Source organism: Apiospora hydei (genome assembly GCF_038363865.1).
Source record: "Apiospora hydei strain CBS 114990 chromosome Unknown utg000009l_segment0_segment0, whole genome shotgun sequence".
Taxonomy (NCBI): domain Eukaryota; kingdom Fungi; phylum Ascomycota; class Sordariomycetes; order Amphisphaeriales; family Apiosporaceae; genus Apiospora; species Apiospora hydei.
The window spans coordinates 354,322-382,190 of record NW_027117368.1 but is presented as its reverse complement, the minus strand read 5'-3'; the positions used below and the strand labels follow the sequence as shown (position 1 = coordinate 382,190).

Genomic DNA, 27,869 nt, shown 5'->3' with positions numbered 1-27,869 from the left:
CGCACATTGCCCATCTTATATCTATCGAGAACATGGTATAATGCGAAGATGAGGAAACGTGTCGTGCCTTGAAACGTTACCATTTGCCAATTGGCAATTGCGTCACCGCCACGATGTTTTGGTGCTGTGGCCAAGACAGCCAAGTGAATGGGCTGGTAAGTGGCCCAAACCCAAGCCCTTGGCTCCGGATATCAAAGCCGAGCGTTACCCAATGTCAAAACAACAGATATCACATGCTTCGAACCAGCAGAATAGATTTGAAAATGCCTAGACAAGAATGTAACTGGATTGGTGGCGAAGATTATTTACAAACACGAACCCCTTTTCCATCAACTCCACTTTTCAACTCAACGATATAGAGATTTGTTCCTTCTGTCAACAAGGTAAATGATAGCATCATGGTATTGAGACCGAAATGAAATCCCCGTCAGACCTTTACATTTGTTCCCAATTTGCCGATTAATTGAGATTATCCTCCAAAAGTCCAACCACCTTGTCATATACCTCTTGTCGAAAGGGTGCTTTGTCCAAATCAGTATCCGGCTCTACAAAATCGAACCTGACGCAGCATTTGATGGCACGGTAAAAATGGTCGCCCTGGGCCTGGACTCGGGGTAGGCACTCCTCCGCCACGCCAAGGTCGAATGTTGACGTGGTCGTGCTACTAATGGATTCCCACGTGGCTCCAAGCACAAGCTCCATAAGTAGCACCCCAAGGGAGAAGAGTCGTACTTCCTCTTCCGTGTAATCGACTGGTAAGTCGAATCTTTGCTCGGGTAGCTGATTGTATGTACTCGACTTTCCCGTTTCCGGAAGACGCTTGAGAACATACACGGAGTCGTAGCAAGAAGCATCATAGCCCCGTATAATGAAGACTATGCGCTCGCTGGTGAAGCTGCCCGGTAACCAGGATGAGGAGAGTTGAAGCAGACTTCTGGCAAGAAGATCCCGAAAGATATACAACCGACCGTTCCGAAATCATCTCGAATCGAATATGGAAGTCGTCGGGGTGGTCTTAGGGGTGATTCCGTTGATCATAGAAGGAATCAAGTTCTACAGAACCCTGGCGGATGTGAGTACCAGGAAAAGCTTTCTTCGCAAACTTCTCGTCTTGACGGATGCGCTACAAACTGAGCACACGATTCTACGAAATACGTATGAGAATATTCTCCGCGATATAGAGGCTACCGAGGGGCAGTCTGTGGGCCTGGAAGCCTGGAAAGACGGTGGAACGTTGCAGAAGAAAGTGGAGGAGCGACTGGGATCATCAGCCGACAGTTTCAGACGTACGGCACAGAACATTGAGTCTGTGATCAAAGAGATGATGACGAGTCTTGGTATCGATGCCAGCGGAAAGGTGTGTCATCTCGAAGTCGTCTCACGTAGCCATCTAACTTCATCAGGTCGACACATCTTATGCCTCAGGCATCAAGATGCTCTGGAACCAGTCTGAGTACGATGAAATGATAGCTCGTCTCAACAGATCAAACCTGCAACTCGCCGAGCTTTCGCGGCAAACCGCAGAGCTAGGGCTCAAGAGGCGTCGTGGCGATCGAGGAAGCTTGGTCAGGCTAGCAAGGGACCTGCTGAAGAACGTCTATAACGCGCTCAATAACTCGTTATCATGCTCCTGCCCTGAGCCCCATGGTGTCAACCTACAGCTAGAAAGCTATCCGCCTAGCCTGCTCAAACATGGTGACGAAGAGAGAGCAACAGAAGGTATCATTGTGCATGCTGTTCTGTCGTTTGATCCCCACGGCCGAAGCGACCAAAATACATCATGGGGCTGGGAAGAGATCGAGATACAGAAGACCAAGCTGAAGTCTTCTCCATCTGAACCCCCGGCAACGGTACAGTTGACCAAACCGCGACGTCTTCGGAAGAAAGAGGACACCAAAAGATACGCAACCGAGCTTCTCGCTGGGATGGCGCAGTTAGGTGCGTCTGTTGGCAAGCCAAGCTGTGATATGGTTGTGCTTGATCTCTGCGAGACACTGGGAAGCTCAAAGAGCCAGCAATCAGGAGATGCGTATGGCTACATGATGGATCGCTCGGCACCCAACGAATGCCGACTCAAGATTTCATCCGTTTACCAAAGCCATACTAAGTACTGGACGCTCATGAGCTTGAAAGATATTCTGCTCAGTGGTAATTGGCCCACTCCCCGGCTTCAATTTAGACACAAGGTGAACCTGGCTCATGTTGGCTTTGGCTGGATACAAATGTTGGAGGTTCGCAAGAGCGTGGATATTTCAACCCGCAAGCTGGGCTGGGCTGACATCTGCCGATTTGAAGAGGGGTAAGCACGTGACGCGCGTGAAATATTGAAGTACTTGACGTTGCTGGAGCTGACTGGAGTGCGATGACTTCTGTGCTGGACTATCGAGCAACAAAATGGCAGACGCAGACTCATCTGTTGATGGCATTTCGAATCATGCCATAGTGTGCTCCAAAAGGTTCCAGGACCTTGTTGAGGGATCTGCTAGGTTGAGTAGAGACATTGAAGAACCGGCTTCAAAGATTGACGATGAACATTCCAGATTCCAGTTATACGTCAAGAATAGTGGCGCCACCCGCACCGGACGGAGTTCGCTCCAGTACCGGCTGCGAGAGGCGTCTGGAATCCGCATCCAGGTCGTGAGCTCCCTGCAAATCCTTGCTGAGTTCCTTGATGATGGTGAGATCATACCAATCACGGAGCATTCCAAGCGGCGTTTGCTAACATCTGCAAAGCTCTAGTTGCCACTATAGAGATGGAGGATCGAGAAGACGAAATAATTGGGACTAACGACATCGATGAACTGGACGATCTTGTCTGTGATATCGGAAGAATTATCACATCTTTGCTGCGTCTCTCCGTCGCAATCCGGAACCCGGCACCCCACGACCGCTTCTCACTCTCGGTTGCAGAGACTGATACGAGCTATTTCCATCCACGAGATATCGCTCACGTCCAAGATAAGTTCCCCGTGGCATCCTCTACTCTATGTGAACGTCTGGGCAAGGCGAATTCATATAGGAGGCAGTATTTTAAGTACAGAGAGGCCCGGCATATCCGACTTGAGCAGGGTACATCTCCCGAAGATGATGGCCGAAGCACAATCGCATCTTCAATACCTCAAGCACTCAAAGATGGAGAAGGCCTCGCTCGTGAATCTGAATTCGTCGACGAAGACCAGCAATCTGAGGGAGGCCAAACACAAACCACCATTGCGGTCGAAAACGACAGACTTCCCCCGCTGCCGGCGTTGTCTAGAAGAGGACCGTTCGAATGCTCTTTTTGCTACACAATGATAGCCGTCAGCACAATTAAAGCATGGCAGTAAGATACACCATTTGACGAGGATATGAGATTTTGGAGCTGATAGTATCCTAGGAGACATATCCTGCGAGACCTCCGATGCTATGTATGCCTTCATGACGACTGTCCAGGGGTCACCCAGCAGTTTGAGAGACGGCATGATTGGATACAACACATGCGACAGCAACACTGGCGTTTGTGGCACTGCCCCGTTGGCTGCGAAGAGCGCTCCTCAACGTGGAAGCAGCTCGCCACACACTTGGCCTTGTTTCACGGCCAAACAGTGGTTTCGAGATCCACTACATCGCGACCGAGACCATGGTGGATCGAGGAGCCCTGTCCTCTCTGCAATGAGCCCATGCGTTCCGCGCCTGAGTATCAGAGCCACGTTGGGGAGCATCATATAGATCTCGCTCTATTCGCACTTCCAAATGCCGAATACGAATCACTTGAGTCTCAGGAGTTGTTAGTTGCCAGCGATAGCCCTGGAGATTCGGACGAAAGCAAAGGGTCTACTGCAATAAAGTCCGGCGACGAAGGTGGTGTTGGCGGAAGCAACATCTCTGAAAACAACAGGCCTGAGGATCAGTTCCAAGAATTTGCAACACAGGATTCGATACCCGGGGCCCAAAACTACATTAAATCTTATCGGCTGAAGAGGGAAAAGCTAGAGGAATATATGATCTCTCAGTTTCCAGGCCGAAGTTCGGAGATAAAACAGGTGAGGCTCTTCGTGCATGTCCACAGGTATACTGCTCGCAGGCTAATGGTGTTCAGGACGAGGACGATTATCACCTGGCCCTTACACCAAAGGCTCTCACGGAAGAACAACTAGATGACATAGAAAAACTGCGAATGGCGAAAAGGCATTAGCGGCCCATCCCATGTGTGCAATTAATTCACCTCTTTATTTAAATCTTTAATTCTATTGATCGTTCGATTCTCAAGTGTCCTATCCAGTCAAAAGGATGCAGAACATAAGACGGTTGGGTACTCCTAAATGCTGACCATGGTTGTTGGAAATGCGTTGTTAGAAGACAGCGGTCAGTCAATTCTAGTTTTTCTTTTATTTTCTTTCGTTATTATCATGCTCGGGACCACAGCGCAGTCATCATTGTGGGCTGCAAGATGTCGCGCCAAGGTGTTATTGCAAATCAATGGGCCGATATCACGTCGTCCGCCGTTGCCATCCTCCAAGCTGCTAACTGCCATGAGATACCCCTGGCCCGCGTTTTCTGATACCGGGAGCCCATCGCACAGGGTCTACGGAAATTTCAATAGTATGTCCAGAGAATGATCAACACCCAGAAGTAGAACCCGTAGGGACCTCATTCAGCCGGCACCTGAGCAGCTGTCCCGGCTAACATAGATGTTTTGATCCAGTCAGTCGGGGCTATACCCATAGAATTCTTGGCCTGTTATCAAAGAAAGGGTCGTGATTTACATTAGGTGCGCTCCTTTGTTCCCACCGGCTTATACGTTCACTATATGAAATCCCAAATGGTGAAATCTAGCTAGAAACAAACTACATGCAACTTCTCGCCAACAATACCCACCACGGTAGCGACGCTAGTATCCTTCTTAGTTACGATTTTGAGGGTATTGGCGGCGCTGTCCCAATGAGCCGCATGCGTGCCACGCTGTTCATGCTCGCCTCCAGAGCCACCCAGAGAGGTGGCTATTCCGAAAATGCTCAAGCTTCTACTCGCGTCGGTGCCCGTCTTGGAGTATTCATCAAGAGCCTTCGCCACAGAGTCGCCAACGGAGATTTCGTACCCCAGCCGCGATGCCACGACCAGATGTGAGGGTCGGACCAGGCTTTTGACGCTATCCGGTGCATAACTGACAAGTTTGTATTTACTGATGTTCACATCCCTAGAGTCGTGGTTGGGGTTGGTCAGCATATATGCACACGTATTCGGATCAGGCTCGCGGTGGTCTTGAGGAGTCAAAATGGAACTTACCAGGAGCCTAGCGTGATGGGTATCTTCTCCAACTTGTCGAACGTCATCTTAATCTTGACCGATGAGGCATCTTCGCCCGTGATACCCAGCGTAGAAGATGACGACGACGAGTTGCTACCACCAGTGTTGAGCGCGAGCCAGCTGCTGTAGCCGAATCCTACCTCGCCAGTCGCTGTGGTTTGGCCGAAATGGAACTTGGAAGGATCATCAGAAGGGTTTACAGTGAACTCGACCAAATCGTCCGGATTATAGGTTCCGACAGCTGCCTGGCGCTGTGCCCCTTGAACAAATGCCCTGTAATGCGGCGCACTGTAAAGCGCCACCCGCGGGAAGGGCGACTCCGGGATGGGTTGCCCTTCACTCTGCAGATTGTTCCCAACGCCGGCCTGCATATTATAGCTATGTCCCGCGTCAGCAACTTCGGCGTGAAAGGAGTACCATTTCATGGACGCCTGGCGTAGGACTCTATCAATACTTAGGCATCATGGCAGTTGGGATGTACGTACCCGGGGCAACTATGTACTGGCTCGAGTCCGTTCGCGACGGCCGCCCGGTCCCGGCTGAGTTGGGCGGCTTTGGGTCCATCGGCCTGGTGCTGGAGGTTATCGAGTTTGGCCGCAGCGGCTGCCAGACGATCTCGCGTAAGAAGATAGGCGGGGAAGTTTCTGCCTGCAGCCCACTCATGGAAGGTTTGATTTTCGGTAATTCCATACTTTCGGGCCTTGGTGAAGCTGGAGAATGCTCTGTCCTGCTCCTTGTCGAGGTCGGTCTGCGCGGCCTCTTGGGTTTTGCGGGCGTCATGGAGCTGCGCGTTCAAGTGTGGATTCGATTCACCCTCCTGAGATACCATGTAAGTCAGTCATAACTATTCCGCACATGTCATACGGATGCATATGCTTACCAGGTCAACCCAGATAAGGTAACTGTCCATGTTCAGTTTAGCAATATGGCTAAGAGGGGGTAAGACTAAACTTACTTCCGCAGTGCTTGGATATAGCCATGCTGGGGGGAGGGATTGTAAAACAGATCGTCAGCCGCCAACAAGTTGTTGCTGATGTCGTACAGTCCCTGGTTGGTGTCCTCGTCGGGAATTCCATCGCCTGCAACAGGGCCATTTTGGACCTTGTTGGGAAGTAAGAGAGCACTGCTCGCCCCAAGGTTGACGTCTGCTTTGGCCTTGATGGCCTGCGCATAGTTCAGCCAGAATAGCTTGTTGATCTTGTCACAGGATGACATCTTGTTAATGGATTGATGGTAATATTGTCAAAAAGAGAAGTTGAATCATACAGAAACGTCGAGGGTGTAAAAGGTAATTGTTGTGGAAGGTGATCAGGCTACTTTATGTTACCTTACTATAGATTCAGTTTCTTTCTAATGTTCAGCCGTGATCCCGGGCCTAGATGCAGCTTGGTATGCAACCAGGCCGCGCCCTGCGCTTGATGGCTGCCTGGACAATCACAAAACTTACCAGGGAGTGTTTTGACTCGGTTCAGCTGGTGCACAGCTCACCACCCGATCGATATTCAGCTCCCCATGTCTGACCACAGTGGATGGGGTTGATTCGTCTATTTTCAGCTTCTTCAATCCGTTTACCGAATTGGTCAGGCTTGTGAAAAGCAAGTTCTTCCAGTCACTGGGCTTCGTTACTAGGAGTAATTTACCTCACAGCTTTCACCCGACACATAAGCGGCTCACGGTCTCAGATCGGCCAACATTCAAATTGAATAGCAGCTTGTCAACGATCAGCCGCATCTCACGCCAAACCAAGTTCATGCCTATGGAGTTTCGCGGGCCGATCGAGAAGGGCTGGTGGGCGTCGCATCTATTATCTGCGTAGTCTGAGTCGCCCATCCATTTTCGAGGCAAAGAGATCGGGTTGCCCACACAGTAAGGGGAAAGGGGATTAGTCGGAGTGAACGAAGGTTTCAGTGAATGTGACATGCAATTGCTTACCTAAACTTTGAGGGCGATCGGTACGTGGCAGTCTGATGCCAATGATTTCATTTCTGTCTCTTGGTATCTCACGCGGGATATTTGAGGAACAGTCGGATAGATTCTAAGCCTCCCCGGATGCCTGCATGACCCAAAGTGATCAATGTTGCATAGTTACCCCGTATGGAAACCCGGTGAGTGGTGGTGTGGATTTACCAGCATTGAGGTACTTGAGCTTCGGAAGCTCTTCAATTGAAATAGCATTGCCGCTCTGGAAAGCCTGCCTAATCTCATCGGCCAGAGCTTTCATCTTGTCTGGGTTGGGGACCAGGCAGTAGGTAAGACCTGTCAAAAAGGAGGTTGTCGCGTCACTATAAAAGGCACTGCTGTTGTTTTACTCCAGAACCATGTAGTTACTCGCTTGTAGTTTCGGTAGCCGCTGTCAGCAAGACCTCGGCATTGACGTGCATGTCGTCGAGCCACATCTTGGAGGCAGGCTTGCGCACCGCGGACCATATCTAACATGGTCACGACCCAATCCGAGTAGTAGCGGTCCCTGTCGGTGCAGCACCTGCTCGGAGAAGGCGGGGAGGAGACCTGGCGCAGAGCGGCGTACTTGGTCTGGTAAGGTTCGGCAATGATGTTGTTTATGCCGTTGGCCGCGGGTGCGTGGAACCAGACTGGCTTGCTATTTTCTTCCCCCCTTCTGGGTGAGACAGATGTCGCGCTAGGCGTGGCTGTCGCTGTAGCTGACGTTTCTGGGTCCGGATCGCACTACGTGGCCGTACCTTTGGTGCAGTTTGGGCATATGATGGACCTGGCGGCCCTAAATACACGCGACCCAGTACGAGATCAGGGTGCATGCTGAAGGCTTGGGACCACAAACGTACACCAATTGATAGCTAAGTGGGTGTAACCAAGTAGAGAACCAAGCTGACGGCAGCTGAAAGTGCCACGGTAGTGGATGCAGCACAGAGGCTAGCCAGGACTCTTTACAGTCCTTCCATGATATGGGCGATTGCACAGGATGCTATATTTGCTTACCACGGTCGGTTGGTGAACGAGTCGGCCTCCTGGGGCAGCAAGACGGTAAGCTACATATTTGGGACGATTTGAACCAAGTAGAAATGTCGGTGATAGAACTGCGACAGGACCCCTCCCATTGGTTTCGGGTGCTGCTGTAGACCCGACCACCAAGGCTGGCAGGGCATCAGTCGTGCGCTAGATCGCCGTCTAGAGTTGATTGTAGCAAGTCCCCCGCGGCCGCAGACGGAATTTGGACCAATGACTGGTGCCCCTTTCTCAAGTCGCCTGCAACATTGCAACGTACAGCGGGGTCAGCCCATTACCAGTTAGCGGTAAAACGTCTGTAGGGCTGGCTGTTAGGGAGCTGCATCCCACCACATCCGCATTCTTTTTACCTTGCCCGAATTCCACGTGAAAAGGAAACAAACGTCTCCGTTTTACGTCTTGAAAAAACCAAATAGCATCCAATTGCTAAGTATATCTGTCTGTCTTTTATCATGCTCGTCTGTTTTCTGGATCGATCCAGCTTAGTGTTATATAGGTACGCACGTCTATTACATGAATTGGCAGGGGGTGAATAGAAGTTGATTGATCGTAGCTATGGCCAAACTCAACACCCAGCAGCACGGCCTCTCGGCAAGGACGTTGATAGTCTCAGCCATACAATGAGCTTCGCTTACCCTGGCCCCCTCGTATCTTAAATAGTTTTATCGTCCCCTCCCTCGTTGCTCACCTTTGTCAACCCCTCGGCATTCGCTGTGGCCGAGTTACCCCCTCCTCCTCCCTGATGTCCGCTCCAAGAGATCATTCTTTGGGAACACTACAGGCATGACTACAGGCATGACAACGGCAAGATGATTTAGACAGACCAGATAGACCCTTTATATTGAAGAGATGAAGGAGAAAAGAAATCGATCATTATCATGATAATTCGACATGTGCATCCCGGCCTAAACTTCCATCGCCCCTTCGATAAAAGGAAAAGGAAAACGGTCAATAGTCTCCATATACCTCCACAAACGTTTAGCGAAACCCCCTAATCCTTCACCACAACACCTTCTTTTCCCTCCTCTGGTTGCTGGTCTTTACATCCCCTGACCTGGTGCCGATTGGGCACCGGGCCAATGCCCTTGCTGGTGGAAAGACGACTGGCCTGGTGCTACATTAGCCTCACCTTGGCTCATATACTGCATGTCTGATCCCTGTGCTCTGAACGAATCGTTCGATTGGTGTACCGAACGCGGTGCAGAACCTCCGTGCTGATAATCGACACCTTGTTGTCTATCTGGATTGTACATTGCTCCTGGTGTTCCGTACGTAGCTTGAGGGGGCTGCTGTTGTGGTGTCTGGCTTTGTGAGTAGCCTTGCATACCCGAGCCCCCCGGAGACATATAAGGTCGTTGGTCCGGGTGCACCGAGTTGAACGAGGGAGAGGGCGTCAGGGGTGTGCATTGCTGCGCCTGGCCTCCAAATCCTTGTTGAGCTTGCGATTGGTGATGGTGCTGTGGAAGGTTCTGACCGTATGGTTGACCCGATGGTCCTGCGTAAGGCGAGCCTGTCGCATGAACATGGCTCGGTCCTGCGGCGCTCAGGACTTGCTGGGGTGTCCTCTGTCTGTCGGGGTATGGATGGTATCCGCCATTCCCTGGCCTGCCATTGGGATTGAAGGGGTTGGTTTCAATCGCTTCGGGTCGGGTTCCTTCCCGTCTTCTTGCATCTGGGGTCTGAAACCGATCATACCGCTCGCCGCGCTGCTCTGCGATAAACCCGCCATCCCCTCCCTTAGTCTTTGCCATGTACCCTTCAAAGAGGGTCATGGTCTCCTCGACAGTGTGAAAGTGACGGGCGTCGAGGATGGGTGGGAGCTTTTCAGCCCCTGGTTCTTTGCTGGTCTTTCTGTCGTACCAAGCCAGGGACGCTGCAATCTGGACGGCGTTGCGAATCTGTCGACCATTCCACCTTCCCGCGCCGTCATTTGCTGCATGCCTGTCGAAATGCTTCGCAGAGAAATCGCAGATGTCCTTCTCTTCGATGAACAATGGCATTTGTTCCGTAATCTTGGCACGCTGCGCTTCAATGGTACGAAGGCGGTCAAGGTTCATGCGTATGATATCTTGTGTCTGCTCTTTCCCAAGCGCTGGATAGTACAGCGAAAGATGTACTCGCGACTTGAACGCTTCGTCAAGAGTCCCCACCCGGTTTGTTGTAAGAAACAAAATGCCATTATAGTATTCCAATACACTAAAACATAAAGTGGTTAGGTAAATTTGGATTTCGTGACCATGCAAGGGCTCTTACCGTAGAAATACCGATACCAAGGCGTTTCTCTGTAAAGCGTGTGTCTCACGCTGAGACAGGAAAACATCGGCCTCGTCAAGAAGCAAGATACTATAAACATAAAGTAAGCTTCAACTGTTTCGAAATTACCAGACGCTTCGCTTCTCTCAAAACGTCAAATTATGGTGTAGAATCTGCTTACCAATCCCATAAATGAGCAAGGCGAAATATTTCGCTCAACGACGATTCCACACCCTCGGGCGTGAAGCCCAAGTCGCCGCATGTAATGACGAACAATGGTCGCTTATGCCACAGAGCAACGGCTTCTGCAGTAGCCGTTTTGCCTACGCCCGGCGCTCCATGGAGGAGAATGACGAGGCCACGACCTTTTCCGCGAATCAAGTCCTGATCAATCATGTTCATGAACTCAGGGCGATCTTCCATGCCCTTGCGTTGGAAGTGAGACGCAACAACTGCTTGGACGATACGGATGTGGGACTGATCAATCTTTAAACTGTCAAAAGCATCCACGTCTGTCTGAAGTTGGCAAAGATACCGAACATCAGCTTTGAAGAATTTGCGCTCTCTGAGTGCATAGGCGTAGATCCGATCTGGTAGAAGTAAAAGATCGTCAGGCGTTAAAGTGTGATTCTTCATGTCTTTCGCCTGTGGTAGGGTTCGTATGAACCTGTTCGATTCAATCGAGATCACCGGGTCTTCTTTCTGCGTACGATCTTGAACGAGGGACAACTTTTCCGCTCGTTTCTTGTCACGCCACCTGATAATTTCAATCAGGTCCTGGCAAGCAGTCACAAAGGTGCTGGTCCTGCATAGTTTGCAGTAAAGAATGGAATGGCTTCAGCGGATACCCGGATAGCCTCTTTGACATCGACGATTATATCGCTTTCAATGTATGTCTGGTTTCGCACGATCGCAACTGCCGATTCCGCTTGTTGTGTCGTGGAAGGCCTATCATCGCCGCCTGGGCCCTTGGGACCTGAAGTCGTGGGAGGAGGCCAGGGGCGACTCCACCCACGGTAGCCCATGTGGCGAGAGTCTATCGCGTCCTTATACTTTTTCCCGTTCTCCCCTAAAGATTTCCTAAGCTCGTCGCGTTCTTTATGAAATCTTAGGGGGTAGACGGCAAGGCTAGTCACTTCCTTAACACCTTCAAAAAGATGATAGTGACGTAACGACCTGTGCGGCCAAATTCCTCGCCGTTGTGTTCGAAAACGTGAAAATAAACACGGAAGTCTTCGTAGGAATCTCTTGCCTTTCTGGACCGGCACGCAAGGTACTCAGGCTGTGTCCAGTAACTGGTAGAAGTGGCATCTGGCCTTTCGCGCCTGAGGCATCGACCAACCACCGCTTCTGCGTTGGAAATCCCACCACTTGGTCGCAAATCGCGCCGGGCAACAACAAGCTCACCAGGGGGAAGAGAAGCCATAGGTCTTGGTAACGTATTGTTTGCGCTTCGGGTTTATTGTGGTCTTCATAGCGGCGTGTAGGAGGCAGGATACGTTTCTCAACAAACTCCGTATAACAGCGTAACTCCAGAAGGGTATGGTAATTCTCCAACAACGCTTTCTGGAGGAGACTTGTGTCGATCCTGCGCGCTAGAGATTTGGGTTTCGTAATTGTACCCTCGTTGGTTATGCCTGAGGCAGGTCCTGGTTCCATTGAGACTGTCGCCGATTCACTGACAACATCGACGGAAAGCGAATGTTGTAAGCGAGCGGCCGTTTCTTCCATTGTCTCCCTCTTCGTTTCTACGGTCAAGCATTCCGATGCACTTGACCAATGAGCCTCGAGGTTCTTCAACTCTTCTTTCATTTTCTCACGGGCGTAGACGAACCATGTAAATGGGCGGTAGAATGTCGTCCTGTTCTGTCCTCTCCACTCAAGCATGGGGCTGTCATCGCCCAGTGATTTGTGTAGCAACCATAGCAATGCTGGCGACTGTATGCGGACTCTCTGGATGATAGGCTCATCATTGTCTTCGTAATTGACCCGGCGTTTATGGTCATTCTCATCGAGCTCTCCTCGCCGCCCTAGCTCCTGGCGAACTTGTTCGTCGAAATCGGACCCTGCAACGAGCGCTTCGATGCAGTTTTTGCCATCGGTTTCTCCATACCGGTTTTTGAACAGCTCAAAGTTCGTGTCTCGGGCTTCGGGTATTGTGTTCTCCTCATTATCCAAGCTGATAGTCATCTTCTCGTTCAGCAAGTTCAGAGCTGCGAGATCCTCTAGAGCTGCTCGGTGCCGAACTCTCCACTTTTCTCAATCGGCGTTCAAATCGATTGAGCCGCTCATCTGTCACGTTGTGTAGTTCGTGAAGCTTGTTGTGTGCTTCTTGAAGCTTGAGATATCTCTCATTGTCAGAATGAGTCTTGGAGCTCCCGACTCGATCCTCGGCGTCCAGGTCTTGTTGTAACGTCGCCAGCGCTTCCTCTGATAGAGGGGTATGTGGCACAGGCACAATGGTGTCAATTGGATCTTCTGGCATGGCTAAGCCTGAGCTTGACGCTGCATCAGTCGAAGTTGCTCAGTATTTGCTTGTGGGTTGAGTCTTTGGATTGCCAAGAAGTGTGATGGTGATGAACGACGCTTGATTTTCAGAAGTGCGCGTGGGCTAAATGCAATACTTCTTTTTGGCCTCCAAGCTGAAACCTGACCTGAATGTTTACCCGACCCTCCACGGTTAGAGCCTCGTTTGTGAATTTTCGGTGGCTGCGCTGAGCTGCATCGTTACTGCGAGATACCCCACTTCTTATGCATCTTTCGATACCCTGATTCGATCTGGTCAGGAGGTGTGTTACACTTCTGAGGTGGCAGGACACTATCAATGCAAGCACTCAGCCAGCCTGCTTCTTCATCGAAATGGTTGCAACCTTGGTGCCAGCCTGATCAACACGAATGTCAACCAAGCTTTTCAGTACTTCCCCGGGCCCCCTTACTTTTTACCCAGAATCTACAGTCTGTCGTTCGAATTCGAGATGGCGTCACATCTTCCAATCGTAGCAAATTACCCTCTTGGAAACGGCGGTGTCGTAACAGCCGAGTTATTGGAAAGTTGGTGCAGAGGCGAGGGGGCAAGCGTTCATGAAGCCTATGGGGTAGAAACTTACTACTCAAAGGATCAATCAAAGTTCATTCCCGGTCCAGAACCTGCAGTCGTGTGAGTAAAACCAGCATTCGCTTATGGCTATCATTAATTCCAGATCAGAGCTTTGAGACAGCTACTAGTCCAAGTCGGACAGCTTCAGATCCCTACTCAACTCGATGTCTTCAATGATAATCAATCTAGCCACGTTCAGACGACTAGTCTTGACCTTCTCAAATGTTCATGGGATGATGTTATCAACCAGCTCGAGGCCGCCAAGGTGGAGAATGGCAAGCATTCCAAGAAAGCGAAGCGACGGATTGACAGGGCTATTGACAGCGCCGCGCCCTACATGGAGTATTGGATTGAATGCTTGCCGGAGGAGTACGGGCTTAGTGTGGTCAAAGGCGGCCTTACTCTTCTATTCGTGGTAAGCCCACCGATCTCCTTATTTTGCAATACCGGAGGGAACTAATTGCTATGGGCCCCAGACTGCACGACGCAAAGAGCAAAATCGAGAGAAGATTATCCAGGTGTTTGAAGAGATTCCAGGAATGATTCGAACGATAGACGCTGCATATAAACTGTTCAGCCGAGATGACGATGAAGACGTAGCTGGTCTAGCAAAGTCTTTCTACGACCAGCTGTGTGAAGACATCCCCCAACTTGTTGAGATTCTCAATGGCACCAAGACAAGTAAGACTTATATGCACGACCGTCCCTTGCAGGTCGAGTGGCTTATCAAATATTATAGGATTTTCGCGAATGAAGAATCGATTCGCCGGTGGCTCGCTCGAAACACAGACAGTCGATAGCATTCTGGGAAGATTAAATCAAAGGTCGTCCGCAATGAAGACCACGATCGACCGGATCAAGACGAAACTTCAGGCGAAGACTTCTGATGATCTCCAGGTAATTCGGTCAAGAATCGAAGACACCAACATGGGAATTGCCATAGTCTCCGGGCAGCTCGGAGGACTGGCAAGCAAGGACGACCTTGAGCGACTTCTCCAGAAAGCCAACGGGAAATTGGCGCTACTTGGCACACAACTTATTGATACGGTCCGCCACGAAGTCCAGTCCCAAGTCAAATCTATCTTGAAAGACCACTCGGCAGCAGATCATGCGGCCGAAGCCAAGACCATGTTGCTATGGATAACCCAAGAGATTGCCATGCTTCGGGAGCGCGTTGCAACGCAAAACTTACAGATAGAGTACAGCCATCCAAGGCAACCTTCGCCGAGACCCATCCCGGAAACCCCGGTACTCTCAGAACAGGATCTGATGCATATATTAGACGTTGATCCTCGATCCTGGACAGAGGATCTGGCATCCGTTTTGAGGCAAGCCAGCCGCATGGATGCTGACAGCAAAGCCAGGGCTCGGTGGTTGATGAAGACGCAGCATTTTCAGCGCTGGTTTGGTGCCTCTCATTCGGCCTTGTTACTCGCTGCCGGGGCCCTAAGACTAGAGAAGGTATCACCTATGTCGGTGTTCACCAGCAGTATTGCCCTCAACTTGCTTGAGCCCCCCGACACCATAATGCTGCACTTCTTCTGCGGGAAGCACCTGGATGCAGACGCCGAGGACCATCTCAGTGGACCACTGGGCATGCTACGCTGTCTGATTGCCCAACTCGTTATCGCGTTCAAAGCTCCGCTTCCGAACCTAAACGCTATCGGTTCTCCCCAGTTCATTCATGATTGCTACAACCGCACCTTGAATGCTTTGTGCGAAGTGTTTCGTCTCTTGGTTGAGCATACTCCCCATGGGGTCACAGTATTTGTCCTCATAGACGGTGTCTCGTGGTACGAACAAGGAGACTGGACCGCCGACCTCAACTTCATCATCGGTCTATTCAAGGTCTTGACGGAGCCTCACCGACTACCCGTGTTCAAGGTTCTCCTCACGAGCCCGAGTCGGGCGATGGAGGTACAGAACCTGGTGGATCTTGATTCGGAGTATGTATCCCTGGCCCCTGGAAACATGGACTACAAACCCCTAGTATCGTACTCCATGGTGCAATCAATGCTCAATAGGGGATGAGAGAGATGGTGGCTATAGTAGCGAAAATGCTTTTCCTAGAATTGGGGTCTCAGCCTCACATTTCTGATGGCTATCATGGCCCATCTAGTATCGGGCGATGAGTTTGTATGTATTTTTGTATACACGTTTCAACTGCTGGATCAGCCGCACTTTTCCATGCTCCGCCTCAGCAGCTCGTAGGTTGTGGAGGCGTTTGCAGTCGAGTGACCGTGAAACCTGCCGCAGCATAAGTACCGTAGACCGCGTTCTTGGGGGCGTGTGGCGTTGCTTACTTAGACATGCCGAATTTTGTACCTACAAGTCTGACATCACGGCTGAAAAGGAAATGAATTGTGGTTGAGGCGATGCAATTGAGGTCGGTGAAACGCTGTACTACACAACGCGATTCTGGCCCTATGAAATCTCCTTGCGACATGCTTTTTCCACGCCGTTTACACACCCGGAAGTAAGGGGCTGGTAATCGCATTCCTTCGCCAATACGCTGTATGCCTTACTTAGTAAGAAGTCTCTATTTGCATATCGCCTCCCCATTGAGAGGAGAATGGCACCACATACCTTTATAATCTTTTGATCACTCCTCGGGTAAGCTGGGCACCATGTCGACCCATTATTCCAACCTATGCACCCTCTTTTTCCTTGCAGGGAGAAATGACACGCGCCCCTAGAACTACACGACCTCCCCTGTCATCGATTCTCAGATCCATTGGTTCCCAGGTCTCATCTCTGTAACACGCAAAGTGGTTTCGCAATGGCAGTGGTCTGCTACAGCTATACGAGAGACAAATGGGGAGCGCTCAAGACCGCGTATACCCCCGGCCAGTCCCCATGCGGCCCCATCAATGACACCAATAAGATAGTCCCGTGTTGCGCCAATGGGGATGTCTGTTTCAGTGACAACTTATGCCGCACTTATAACAATCGTTCGGATACGACTGGATGTTACAGACCAGGCTGCACCGACCCGAACTTCCCGGACCCTGCTTGCCGGAAACAATGCAGTAAGTGAAAGGGATCTTAATCGTTTACTCCCGAGTTTCCATATAATTCGACGAGATTGAATGCTAATCAATGCCATTGGGATTCTCCACGCAACAGAAGATCACAATTGGGACCTTGTGAATCAACCTGATGCGAGAAACTGGGCTTGCTGCAATGACACAAAAGGCTGGGCCGGTAATTGCTCACAACCGTTACCTGGAAACCCGGCCTTAGGGGAACCCTTCCAGGCACCTGCCCCGAAAGACTTCTTTCCTACTTCTCCATCCCCGTGGCGGGATACGTTCAGCAAACCGCATCACCGTCACCAACCGGACCAAACCAGTTAACGTCAGGCAACTCTGTATCGGCCGGCGCGTCTGCGGGAATAGGATTGGGCGTAGGCGTGGGCACGGCGCTGATCGTTATCGGCGCCGGACTATGGGTTTTGCGCCGCCGTCACCGCCACCACAGAGAACCTGTTACTGAACTGGATAAGGGGTTGGGGTAGCAGCGACAGTCGGAAGACACGGGCGTCATTCACCAAGAGGCTTCAAGTGGTTTTGCGAGTCCACAAGAGCTTGACAACATTATCAGGCCACGAGAACTGCAGGCATGATCCGCGCATGGTTCAAAAGTTGATGTCTGACATACTCTTCTTGCCTGTATCTCTTTTGGCAGTCTGATAGCAGTTCAACACTAAACCTTTGAACTGCCTTGATTTTCACATTCATTTTCCTCGCAATATGATACTAGTGTACGATGAACCCTTCCAGATCCCCCTTTTGAATGTAGTCCTGCCCCGCGTGGTCATACCCAACCGGCCCAAGCGGGTAAAGAAGCTTCCTCTTTACCATAGCCAATTCCTTCTCATCCCGAGCTTCGCCACTCCGGTACCCCGTAAAGTACGTCGGCGGGCACGTCGTCAGCAACGGCGCAAACCACGTCGCATACCTCAGCAACTTGTCCAGCCAAGCCTGCTCCGCCTCCTTACTCACCTCGACCACCGTCTTGTCTGTGCCCACACCGATATGACTGCCACGCGCGGTCGCCGCGGCGATGATGTGCGCCGTCATCCGCGCCTGCGACCCGTACACCCCCGTCATGTTAGCGCTCCCCGCGCTATTGGCCCCGGACGACAAGAACAAGTTCGGGAACCCGTGCGTGCACACCCCCGTAAAACGTCGCAAAGTCCGGACTGTTCCACTTATCGCCCAGGCCCCGCCCCCCTGCGCCCCCGGCAGGACGCCCCCGACGACGCGAGGGGGTTGGATCCACTCCCCGAGAGCTCAAAGCCCGTGGCGAGGACCAGACAGTCGAGCGCGTACTCGCGAGCGGATTCGCCTGCGCCCACGACGACGCCGTGCCGGGTGTAGGTCTGCACGCCCTGGCCGTCGGTGTCGACGAGGGTGACGTTGGGGAGGTTGAAGGCCTGCAGGTACGCGTTGTTGAAGGCGGGGCGCTTGCACCAGCCGGGATACCACGGCGTGAGCTTCTCGGCCGTGGCGGGGTCCTTCACCGTCTGGTTGATGAACTTGCGGAGCCGGGCCGCGTGCGGGGCCTCACGTTGCAGCATCCACTCCGTATGGTCCGCGGCCATCTCCGGCCCCAAACACGCCGCGCGCCGACTACCCCAGACAGCCGAAAGCGACGGGTACCGGCTCCGCTCGTCCTGGACCAGGTTCATGTCCGGCGCGACCTCGGCGTCGTCGGTGAAGAACAGGTTCAGGTTCTCGATCCGCTCGTCCTGCCAGCCGGGCGCGCCGCCCTTGGTGACCGTGTTCCAGAGCGCGGGCGTCGTGCGGCTGTCCTCGTGCGGGCCCACGTACGTCGGCGTCCGCTGGAAGACGTAGAGGTGCTTGGCCCACTTGGCGAGCTCCGGCACAGCCTGGACGGCGGTCGCGGCGGTGCCGACGATGCCGACGACCTTGTCGCGCAGCTTGGGCATGTGCGGCGCCGTGGGCGAGCCGCCCGTGTAGTCGTAGTCCCAGCGGGCGGCGTGGAAGACTTTCTTCTCCTGCCTGAAGTCGTCGAGCCCGGGGAGGGCGGGGATGGACATGCTCGAAAGGGGCCCGGTCGCGGTGATGAGGAACTGGGTCGAGATGGTAAAGGCGGCATTGAGCTCCTCGTGCGCCGGCCCGAGCTGGCGCCGGAGCGTGACGTCCCATCGGCCGCCTGACTCGTTCCAGTTGGCAGCCACGAGGCTCGTGCAGAACATCCCCTGGAGCCCGAACTTGGCCGCGATGTGCTCCGCGTTCCTTCGGATCTCCTCGCCGTGCGAGTAGCGGTTCTGAGGGACGAAGCCAGATTCTTCGAGCAAGGGAAGATAACAGTAACCCTCGACGTCACACTGCAAGCCCGGGTACCGGTTCCAGTAACAAGTGCCGCCCCATCCGCCGGCGTTATCCACGAGGACGAGGTCCTTCGGATCGAATCCGGCCTTGATGAGATGATAGGCATGGATCAGGCCCGAGTGTCCGGCGCCGACGATCAGAACTTGGTCCGGGAGCCGTTCTTCAGGTACGGCGCTTCCTTGGCCAGGGCATCGTAGTCTGCCCAAGGGTCCTGGAGAAGGTCGCGCACGGAGGGGTCCTTGGAGACCTCGAGCCGCTTGGCGAAATTCGTCGTCGCCAATCGTTTGGCCCGCTCCGCCGAGTATTTCTCTCGTGTGGAGATGTCAACTTCAACTGAGCCCATTGCGGCAATTTGGTAGAAGGAAGTAACAATGAAACGCGTTAAAGGGTTGAGCAGAGTTTGATGGACCAAACGTGATGGGAAAACAAGCTTGGAGTTTGAACTGCTCGGGAAAGGGGCAGTTTTAGTACTACATATACCTGTTGTCAACAAGCCACGGCTGATATGCGTGGCAGTTTTCAAAGACAACTCCGTAAACACGGGGTTGAGAGCCGGCGATTTACGCCGACGCCGACGCCAACGGCGATTTGATGCGGTCATGTTCATATATCAGGCTTTGCGTCTCGAACATCAAGGTCCCCGGGATAGGTAAGCCCCGAAAGCATCGCTTGTGTATTGATTATACGCCTCGAGGGGGAAAGGGCTACTTTATACCGAACCTCCCGGATAGACGTCGCACCGGATACAAAGTTCTCTACCCTTGCACCTGTCCAAGGATCCATCTCCCTTATGTATGTAGATCATGGTTGGGTCGGGGCCAACAGCTCCACACGATCATCCATGGGATGCCTGCACATCACTACATACGTCGCCCCGGTCGAGGGCCCGAGGGGCCGCACGATCCGGAACTAGGCCACGGAGTTGATGGAGAGAAAATGCCGATGTCCGCTGCTCTTTATGCATCTACGCATCTTATAGATGTCGTGTAGATGATCGTCTCAACGTGTAGTCACAAATCATTCTGAGGACGGGGGGATGAGCCCGGGTGAAATATGCATAAATATGGCCGTTTCTCACGGCGAAACCAAACTTGATACCTTTTACATCAAGAGCTCCCCCGGGCTCTTTCCTCCACCTGTAATACTATATACCGACCGTCATGCCCTTCAAACGCACTTTCAACAACGTCGACCCGTCCACCACGGACTATACGGTAAGTGAAGCCGCTTATCTTCCTTAGACAACCTGCATTGCTTTCCAAAACTAACGACAACTCTTATCCATCCTTATTTCATATATAGGCCAAAGCAGGCGTCTTCGATACCTGTAGCACGCTGGTCGCCCCTCCCCAGCCAACATACTACCAGAGCTATTGGTTCATGTACTTCCTGCACGGCACCAATGACCACGACTACTTCGCCGTCGGCCACGTCGTGGCCCACACCCTGACCTCGCCGCCCAAGCCCGTGTTCCGCGTGTGCCTGTTGGACATCGACGACGGGTCCTGGTTCGGCGAGACGTTCCCCGCCCTCGAGAGCACCTTTGCCCTCGACGCCATCCGTTGCAAGGCGGGGGACAAGTTCGAGCTCCGCTCGACACAGGCGGGGGACCCTGCGTCGCCCATCCTGTGCAAGAGCGCGGTGGCGGGCGCGGAGTTCGAGCTGGTGGCTAGTCCCCGGGGCCCGACGCTGTATGCAGGGGGTCAGGGCACGTTCTTCTGGGGCACGGACTGGACGTACCAGATGTCGTTTCCGGAGATGTGGGTCACGGGGACGTTGAAATACAAGGGCGAAACGGTCGAGGTCGTGCCCGACAAGTCCATGGCGTGGCTGGACCGGCAGTACGGGATGGGCGTAGGCAAGGCCGGGTGGGATCTCTACATGCTGATCCTCGAGAACGGGATGAAGGCGTCCATCTGGCGCAGCGAGGCCTGTGGAGGTGGTGCTGGTGGTGCTGGTGGTTCAAGAAAGCAATACGTCGCCACCGTGGTGTACCCGGACAGCCACCACGAGATCTACCCCGTCGACGACCACGTCGAGCTGTTGCAGCCGTTCGTTTCGGAAGAGACGGGGTACCTCTACCACGCGCACCAGGTCCTCACCATCGCGGGGCTCGATGCGCGCATCGAGCTGCAGCAGCCTTGGCCGGCCGGCGAGATGGCGATCAAGGGCCACCACGACCCCGTGACGACGCTCTTCGAGGGCTATGTGGATGTGAAGGCGCGTATCCGCGGGGAGGAGGTCAAGGGATGGGGTGTGTCCGAGCGTAGAGCGACCGAGCTCTGATTGGGACCTCTCTTCCATGTTGTTACTTTGTTTGGGATTTGTCTGCATGTCTGCTTTATCAAATGTGTTTGAGTTATTTAGTTAATGATGCCTGGCTTATTAAAACATCTACTCATACAATACGAACACATACATACATGCCCACCTTCAAGAACCCTCACGACCAAGTCCCATTAGGCGGCCCAAAGTACCCCACCTCGGGCATCTGCAACCAAGGCACCCCCCTCCCGTCCGCCGTCTCCTTCCACACCGTATTCCCCACCAATCCGGGAACTGCACGTTGGGCCCGTACGTAACCGCGAAGAAAATGACGATGCCCGCGAGCGCGAGCCCGTGTCGAGCGCCGCGGCCATGACGTAGTTGTACTTGGTCCACCACGCGCGGAAGCGGCGGTAGACCAGCTTGTTGAAGACGAGGTTGACGATGTACCAGGAGCTGTAGTTGATGCCCGTCGCGGGCGGTACGTTGTACGTGCCGACGAAGATGAGCGGCCAGTTGATTTTGCGCACGAACTCGCTGCCCGTCTTCTTCCAGACCAGCCAGGTCAGCGGCGGCAGCAGCAGGCCGATCCAGAAGAAGTGGTTCAGGCCGCTGTAGATGCGGCCCGCCGAGTAGAGGCGGGCGGGGCCCACGAGGCCCCAGATCACGGACGAGGAGTAGACGGTCAGGCCGTTGGGGCAGGAGAAGCCGTTGGGCTGGTCTGCGGTGCAGACTTCCGGGACGTTACCGAGCATCCAAAGCGTGACACCGGTCTGGGTGAGTGCACCTAATATGGTGGCGAGACCTTGCGCGAAGAACAGGCTCCGGCTCGGGATCTTGAGGTAATGCGCCAGCTTCATGTCCTGGGCGAAGTAGAGCGCCTGCCCCACAACATCGGTCGAGAGGATCTTGAAAAGCATGGTAGCCAGGGGTTTGCCCTGGAACAAGTAACCTCCGATGAACTCTGATAGGACGTTGACCTGGTTGGCGTCGACGTTGGTGACGCCCTGGATCATGCCGCAGGGGACCATGTAGACGGCCGGGATGACGATGGCGAGGATGATGCCCCACCAGGGCAGGCCGGTGCCGTAGCCCTCGGCCATGCCGATGCTCATGCCCGCGACGGCGAAGACGAGGCCGATCCACCAGTACCACGGGACCTGCTTGTAGGCTCTCATGAGGCGGGCGTGGATGTCGAGCCGCAGGGTCCCCTTGAAGGCGTGCTTGATCTCGCTCCAGTGGAAGAAGTAGACATGTGAGAGCACGCTGTCATTTCAGTTAGCCGATAAACCCCGACGAAGTCACGGGCAAGATCCAACATACCTCGTGATAGACGCGAAAGAAATGCCATAGACGAAGGCGAACGTGGCAGGGAGGTAAGGCGGCGAATACGCCGCGTACTTCTGCTGGTCAAACACGCCGTCCGTCATGACCTGGGCCACGTCGTACACCTGCCCGTACCGGTCATAGACATCCGCCGTGCAGAGGGGCAGGTACGACGTGAACCACGTGTTGGTGTAGTAGAGCGCGGGCGTGACGACCCAGAACCAGAGGGCGAAGCCGAAAACACATTAACGGCGGCCCAGTGCGGGCTCAGGAGCGGGTTCGTGTTGTACGCGACCATGGCCCAGTCGAAGGTGAGGGGGAACAGGCCGAGGCCCGTCACCATGCCGAAGACGTGGTTGACGGCGACGTTGTCGGGCACGATCCAGCAGATCCAGCTGAAGTAGCTTAGGCCCGTGAAGATTAGGCCCGGGAACCAGTACCAGACGAAGGCGCCGGCGCAGACAATCATAAAAAACTTGATGCGCGTGATCTTCCAGCCGTCGGCGAGGGCGTTGGCGCGGGAGTGCAGCGAGCTCAGCAGCGCGATATTGCTGAGCACGCCGGGCCAGATCATGGTCGCCGGCTTCACCAGCCACGGGATGGAGAGGCCGGCGATGCCGTACCCCATCAATTGGCAGCACAAGACGACCAGAACCGAGAAGCCGGGCTGCAGCGAGAAGCCGTAGAACTTGGCGGCCTGGATGATGTTGGTCGAGTCGGCCGACCCGAACCCGAAGGAGACATTGGACATGATGGTGACCAGCGCATGTTCCTTGATGTTGAAGTGCCGATCGGGATTGAACCGATTGACGGGCAGGATCTTGGCGAGCGCGACGCCGAGCGGGAAGGCCAGCAGCTCCGACACGAGAGAGACGATCTTGACTCCCGGGTAGCGCAGGCCGAAGAATTGGTTGATGCCAGCCCCGAGGAACACGAAGACCTATATGAAGTTGTCAGTAATGCTGCTCGTCATATCTGACAAGGTAGGCGTCAATTGGCAGCAGAACTCACAATGCCCAGGAACCATGCCCTAAACGTATTCACCGGGATACCCGTATCGTCCGTCTCGGGCACGACAGCACGCACCGCGGGGAAGGGCTCGTGTCGGATTCGTATTCGCCCTCTTCCTCCTCGCCGAGGACGCGGTCAAGATCGACCTCCAGCTCGGCCAGATGGCCATGCTCCAACTCGATGTCTTGGGTGGTGTGGAGATTGTGCGCCGTCTTCAGGTCGGCGGCCTGCTTGTTCTCGTCGGACGCCGGTGTGCGGTCGCCGCCGTTCTCAGACGACAGGCGACCGATCTTCTCCGGTTCCATCCTGGGATCGCTGGGCTAGGCGCTCTGCAGCTACAATTCTTGGTCGACAGAAGACTGGATGATGCTAGGCGCAGCAAGATCAAGCAACTGGCATGAGCGGCCAAGACGGGAGCCAAGTGTAGGCGCCCGGGGAGGGGAAATGGCGCGGCACCTCATCTTATAGCGAGCTGCCATTCAGCTGGGCCGCAATCTACCTAGAACGACTTTGATTCGGGGGCAGAGGACCTATCGAATTGGTGATCGACTCTGCATGGCTTGATGGAGGGGTAGCAGGGAAGGGAGGGATGGTTGGTACTTTCAGGTCCAGCCCATCATGTGGTCTGAGACTTTGTCTTGCAGTGGTACGACCCGGCCCTAGTCAGCTTGAGGAAAGAGAAAAAGCAGATTGGCCAATCACGCCCGGTACCGTGATAAGCAGACGACGCCGACATGGAAGTTCGCTGCAGGCCAATTGAGGGGAGCTGACGGCTTATCACAGAATGCTGGGGTAAGGAGCCGGGATGCCTGTCGGAGTCAACCTTATCTCGCCAATTGCTTATCTGCTGCGAGCCTGCATCGGCGTGGATCCCGGGGAGCAATGTCGAAAGGCCAGGTCTCGGTTAACGGCACATCCCCAGGCGGCTGGATACCGTCGGAGGTGTGGTTTTTCGATAGTGACATATTCCAATCAGTTATCAAGTCGAATGATTGAGGTGATAAGATCGGTGGGGTCGATGCGACGATGGTGAAGTTCAAAACCAAAGTCATCTAATTGGAGACCAAAATAGCTTGCGGTCTGGACATGAAGACGCTTCACTCAGATAGGCGGGAAGAGGTTGGGGCTTATATACTCCATGGACTGCCGAAAAGGTTATTTGAATTTGTTACATGCAGCAGTTGTGACATGCAAGGGGTAGTCGAAACTCGTATTGCAACTATCGCCAACACCATTGGATAACCTTCAAATGCGCATAACGCCGACAGAATAGGGTATCAAACAACAAAAATATAGGTAAATCAAATGTGCCATACTCCACGGGCTCTGCGATGCGATAGGCCAGACACGGAAGATCAGGTCGTCTCCCGCTTGATGCCCTCCTTGTACGTCTCGATCGCCTTCTGCCTGGCCGCCTTGTGCTCGACAATCATCGGCGGGTACCCCGCCCTCTTCGCCAGCACGCCCGCGCCGCGCCCGTAGGGGTCATGAATCGCCTTCCCCTTGACCTCGCGGAGCTCGGGCAGGTACTTGCGAATGAACTCGCCCTCGGGGTCGAACTTCTCGCTCTGGAGGATCGGGTTGAAGACGCGAAAGTACGGCTGCGGGTCGACCCCGACACTGGCACTAAACCCCCAGCCGCCGTTGTTGGAGGCGAAGTCGCCGTCGACCAGGTTTTCCATGAAGAAGCGCTCGCCCATGCGCCAGTCCAGCAGCAGATCCTTGCACAGGAATGAGGCCACCACCATGCGCAGCCGGTTGTGCATCCAGCCCATGTGCTGCACCTGCCGCATCGCGGCGTCGACGATCGGGTACCCCGTGCGCCCCGTGCGCCAGGCTTCGAAGTGCTCGGCGTTGTACGACCAGGTGATGTTGGAGTACTCGGGCTTGAAGGGCTTGTTCATGCTAGAGAGTAAGGCATTAGCTTTACTAGCTCCGACAAGTATGTGAGAAAAGCGAGATGCGTCACAAAGATCAAGGGGAGTAATTTCACGTACCAGACATAAGGCCAATGGACCAGTACATGCTTATAAAAGTCCCGCCACGCCACCTCGCTGATCCAGACCTTGATGCCCTCGACCCCCTCGTTCAGCTTCTTCGTCGTGTTCCGATCCCGCGCGTAGCGAATCGCCGTCCGCGCACTGAGCGTGCCGGCCGCCAAGTGGACCGAGATGTTGGACGTGCCCGGCTGGGCCGGCAAGTTGCGCTTCGCGTGGTAGCTGGCGATCTTCTCCGCGGCGAACTTCTCCAGCCGGTCCATGGCCTCGTGCTCGCCCGCGGGGTAGAGCGCCCGGAACCGCTTCGCGTCCTTGTCCGAGAGGCGCTTGGTCTCGGGCGCCTCGGGGATCTTGCTGTCGAAGAGGGCCGCCACTTTCTCTCTGGCGGACTCGGGGTTGGGCGCCGGCGGGTCGAAGAGGTCCAGCAGCTCCGGGTTCGCGTGCACGTAGGGGGACCCAGGACTTGTACCAGGGGGTGTACACCGAGTACTGTTTCCCAGCGCCCGTCGTCAGGGCACCCGGCGGGACGACGCAGGTGTCGTGGACGACTTCCATGGCGATACTGCGCTCGGCACACATGCGAACCAGCTTGGCTTCGCGTCGCAGTTCGTCGACTTCGTATTCCATATTGGTGAATAAATGGCTTGCACCCCACTCCTCCAGAAGCTCCACGATTCGCGCGGGAATCTCTTTGCGCTTCTCTACCGTCTCGACATACAAGGGGATACCGAGCTTCGCCAGGTCATTCTTTAACACATGGAGCGTGCGCAACATGAAGTCGATCCGTATGGGCGCCCGGAGGTGCGCTTCGAAGTCCTGCGGGCTGACGATATACATGCACACCAACGGCACCCCGGCCTCGCGGGCCTTCTGGCCCGCCATCCACAGCGCGCGGTTGTCGTGCGTGCGCAGGTCCATCTTGAACCAGTGGACCACGGCGTCCTTGACCTGGACCTTCTTGCGCGCCCCGGCCGTCTCTTCCATGGCGCTGACCAGAACCTCTATGGGCCGGGGCAGCTCGTTGTTGTTGTACGCGAGCGCCCGCGCGTTGGACATTTCTTGCGGGTAGAACTTGCGCAGCACGACGCCGTTCTCTTCCGCTTCGGCGCTGAAGGGGTGTGGTTCGCGGAGCGGGTCGTCGGCCGTGGCGTCATTGTTCTTCCTCTTGGTGGTGGTGTAGGAGCTTTCCAACTTCTGCTTCTTGGCCTCGAGGGCCTCTGCCTCGCCCTTGGCCGAGGTGGTCGCCTTGCGCTTCGGCGGCATGGTTGCGAGGCTTCTTCGCGGCTTCACTCGAATCGCGGATTGCGTGGCGGCTGCCAGAAAAGTGGTGGTTCGGAACAAGGGCGACGAGATGCGCAGCAGACAGAGACTCATGGAGAAAACAAAAAGAGACGATGGAAGTACAGGTCAAGAAACGAAACTGGTCATTCGGACGAGAGCAAGTTGACTTTGACATTCGTACGAATCAAATGACTTACCTTCCAGGCCAATGGGCCTTACTCGCGCGGAGGGCCCTTTTGGGGGGCTCGATGTCGAATGCGTCATGGGTGTACCTGAGATCGCGCCGCAGTACGAGCAGATCTGAAGGAAGGGTCCAAGCTAGATCCCGGAAACTCTAACAGAGATCCCGGGCTAGCCCATTCAGGTCTGGCGCCGTGTCTTTTGTCTTTGCTTTTTGGTCAAGGAGCTGGGCTGGACCAGGTGTCTCATTATCCATGGGTCTAGGTCTAGCTGCTGTCGATTGGCGAAGAAGCCATAGTATGCGAGAAAGTATCCAGCAACGCGGACAGGCTTTCTGTCTCAAGCTAGAACATCGCCATTGATTTCACGAATACGTATCCGCCTTCTGATGAAAGCTATTGCATCTACACCGTGACTCTGGAAGGCTGGAGGGAGACAGTCATGCCCTAGGCAAATCAGCTGGGTATTATCAAGTCAGGTGGAGGACCTCGACTAAGAGCCTGTCCGAACTAGCATCAGCTCTTTGGAGCCTTGGCAGCACTCTTGCATGCGGCTGAATCCGAGTGTCGTTCTCATCAGAAAGAGCAGCCATGATTTCACGTCCACAGCGCGAGCTGAATCCAACGGCCAAAATACATCAATCAGAACGATGGTAGGAAGTGATTCGGTAGCTCGGTCAAGCAGAGCTCACCAATCTGCCTCGATGCGATTCTGCCAGACTCGGCGTCAAATCAGGTCAGATTGTGACATTTTCGTGTTCCATGGTGGGAAAGATGACAGCCAAGTTCACTAATGCCTGCAGGCTAACATCACCAATGAGGCTTTCCCATG

The 27,869-nt window shown here is 54.0% G+C and overlaps 10 protein-coding genes across 10 annotated transcripts; 3 read left to right on the top strand and 7 right to left on the bottom strand.

Moving 5' to 3' along the window:
- Positions 1–994: 994 nt before the first annotated feature.
- On the top strand, positions 995–4,174 carry PG997_011868 (zinc finger transcription factor ace1; the record flags this gene model as incomplete). Its single annotated transcript, XM_066816183.1, has 6 exons — positions 995–1,357; positions 1,404–2,299; positions 2,457–2,677; positions 2,734–3,322; positions 3,377–4,022; positions 4,064–4,174. The coding sequence occupies 6 exons, from the start codon at positions 995–997 to the stop codon at positions 4,172–4,174; spliced, it is 2,826 nt and encodes a 941-aa protein (XP_066661875.1).
- A 1,087-nt stretch (positions 4,175–5,261) lies between these two features.
- Positions 5,262–6,115, bottom strand: PG997_011867 (uncharacterized protein; the record flags this gene model as incomplete). Its single annotated transcript, XM_066816182.1, has 2 exons — positions 5,262–5,664; positions 5,772–6,115. 2 exons carry the CDS (start codon positions 6,113–6,115, stop codon positions 5,262–5,264), a joined length of 747 nt encoding a protein of 248 aa, XP_066661874.1.
- Positions 6,116–6,237: 122 nt separating this feature from the next.
- Positions 6,238–6,501, bottom strand: PG997_011866 (uncharacterized protein; the record flags this gene model as incomplete). Its single annotated transcript, XM_066816181.1, has 1 exon — positions 6,238–6,501. One exon carries the CDS (start codon positions 6,499–6,501, stop codon positions 6,238–6,240), a length of 264 nt encoding a protein of 87 aa, XP_066661873.1.
- Positions 6,502–9,308: 2,807 nt separating this feature from the next.
- Positions 9,309–13,006, bottom strand: PG997_011865 (uncharacterized protein; the record flags this gene model as incomplete). The annotated part of the gene is made up of 7 exons (XM_066816180.1): positions 9,309–10,464; positions 10,522–10,611; positions 10,703–11,188; positions 11,314–11,601; positions 11,658–11,816; positions 11,864–12,774; positions 12,821–13,006. The coding sequence occupies 7 exons, from the start codon at positions 13,004–13,006 to the stop codon at positions 9,309–9,311; spliced, it is 3,276 nt and encodes a 1,091-aa protein (XP_066661872.1).
- Positions 13,007–13,496: 490 nt separating this feature from the next.
- PG997_011864 (uncharacterized protein) lies at positions 13,497–15,642 on the top strand (the record flags this gene model as incomplete). Its single annotated transcript, XM_066816179.1, has 5 exons — positions 13,497–13,678; positions 13,727–14,033; positions 14,095–14,299; positions 14,358–15,564; positions 15,609–15,642. The coding sequence occupies 5 exons, from the start codon at positions 13,497–13,499 to the stop codon at positions 15,640–15,642; spliced, it is 1,935 nt and encodes a 644-aa protein (XP_066661871.1).
- A 1,734-nt stretch (positions 15,643–17,376) lies between these two features.
- PG997_011863 (uncharacterized protein) lies at positions 17,377–17,730 on the bottom strand (the record flags this gene model as incomplete). Its single annotated transcript, XM_066816178.1, has 1 exon — positions 17,377–17,730. One exon carries the CDS (start codon positions 17,728–17,730, stop codon positions 17,377–17,379), a length of 354 nt encoding a protein of 117 aa, XP_066661870.1.
- Positions 17,731–17,831: 101 nt separating this feature from the next.
- Positions 17,832–19,321, bottom strand: PG997_011862 (uncharacterized protein; the record flags this gene model as incomplete). Its single annotated transcript, XM_066816177.1, has 2 exons — positions 17,832–19,064; positions 19,154–19,321. 2 exons carry the CDS (start codon positions 19,319–19,321, stop codon positions 17,832–17,834), a joined length of 1,401 nt encoding a protein of 466 aa, XP_066661869.1.
- Positions 19,322–20,358: 1,037 nt separating this feature from the next.
- Positions 20,359–21,264, top strand: PG997_011861 (short-chain dehydrogenase; the record flags this gene model as incomplete). Its single annotated transcript, XM_066816176.1, has 1 exon — positions 20,359–21,264. One exon carries the CDS (start codon positions 20,359–20,361, stop codon positions 21,262–21,264), a length of 906 nt encoding a protein of 301 aa, XP_066661868.1.
- A 173-nt stretch (positions 21,265–21,437) lies between these two features.
- PG997_011860 (Glutathione transporter 1) lies at positions 21,438–23,885 on the bottom strand (the record flags this gene model as incomplete). The annotated part of the gene is made up of 5 exons (XM_066816175.1): positions 21,438–22,509; positions 22,567–22,694; positions 22,814–23,509; positions 23,581–23,599; positions 23,656–23,885. The coding sequence occupies 5 exons, from the start codon at positions 23,883–23,885 to the stop codon at positions 21,438–21,440; spliced, it is 2,145 nt and encodes a 714-aa protein (XP_066661867.1).
- A 1,050-nt stretch (positions 23,886–24,935) lies between these two features.
- On the bottom strand, positions 24,936–26,840 carry PG997_011859 (uncharacterized protein; the record flags this gene model as incomplete). Its single annotated transcript, XM_066816174.1, has 3 exons — positions 24,936–25,485; positions 25,578–26,005; positions 26,034–26,840. The coding sequence occupies 3 exons, from the start codon at positions 26,838–26,840 to the stop codon at positions 24,936–24,938; spliced, it is 1,785 nt and encodes a 594-aa protein (XP_066661866.1).
- Between the last annotated feature and the right edge of the window lie 1,029 nt (positions 26,841–27,869).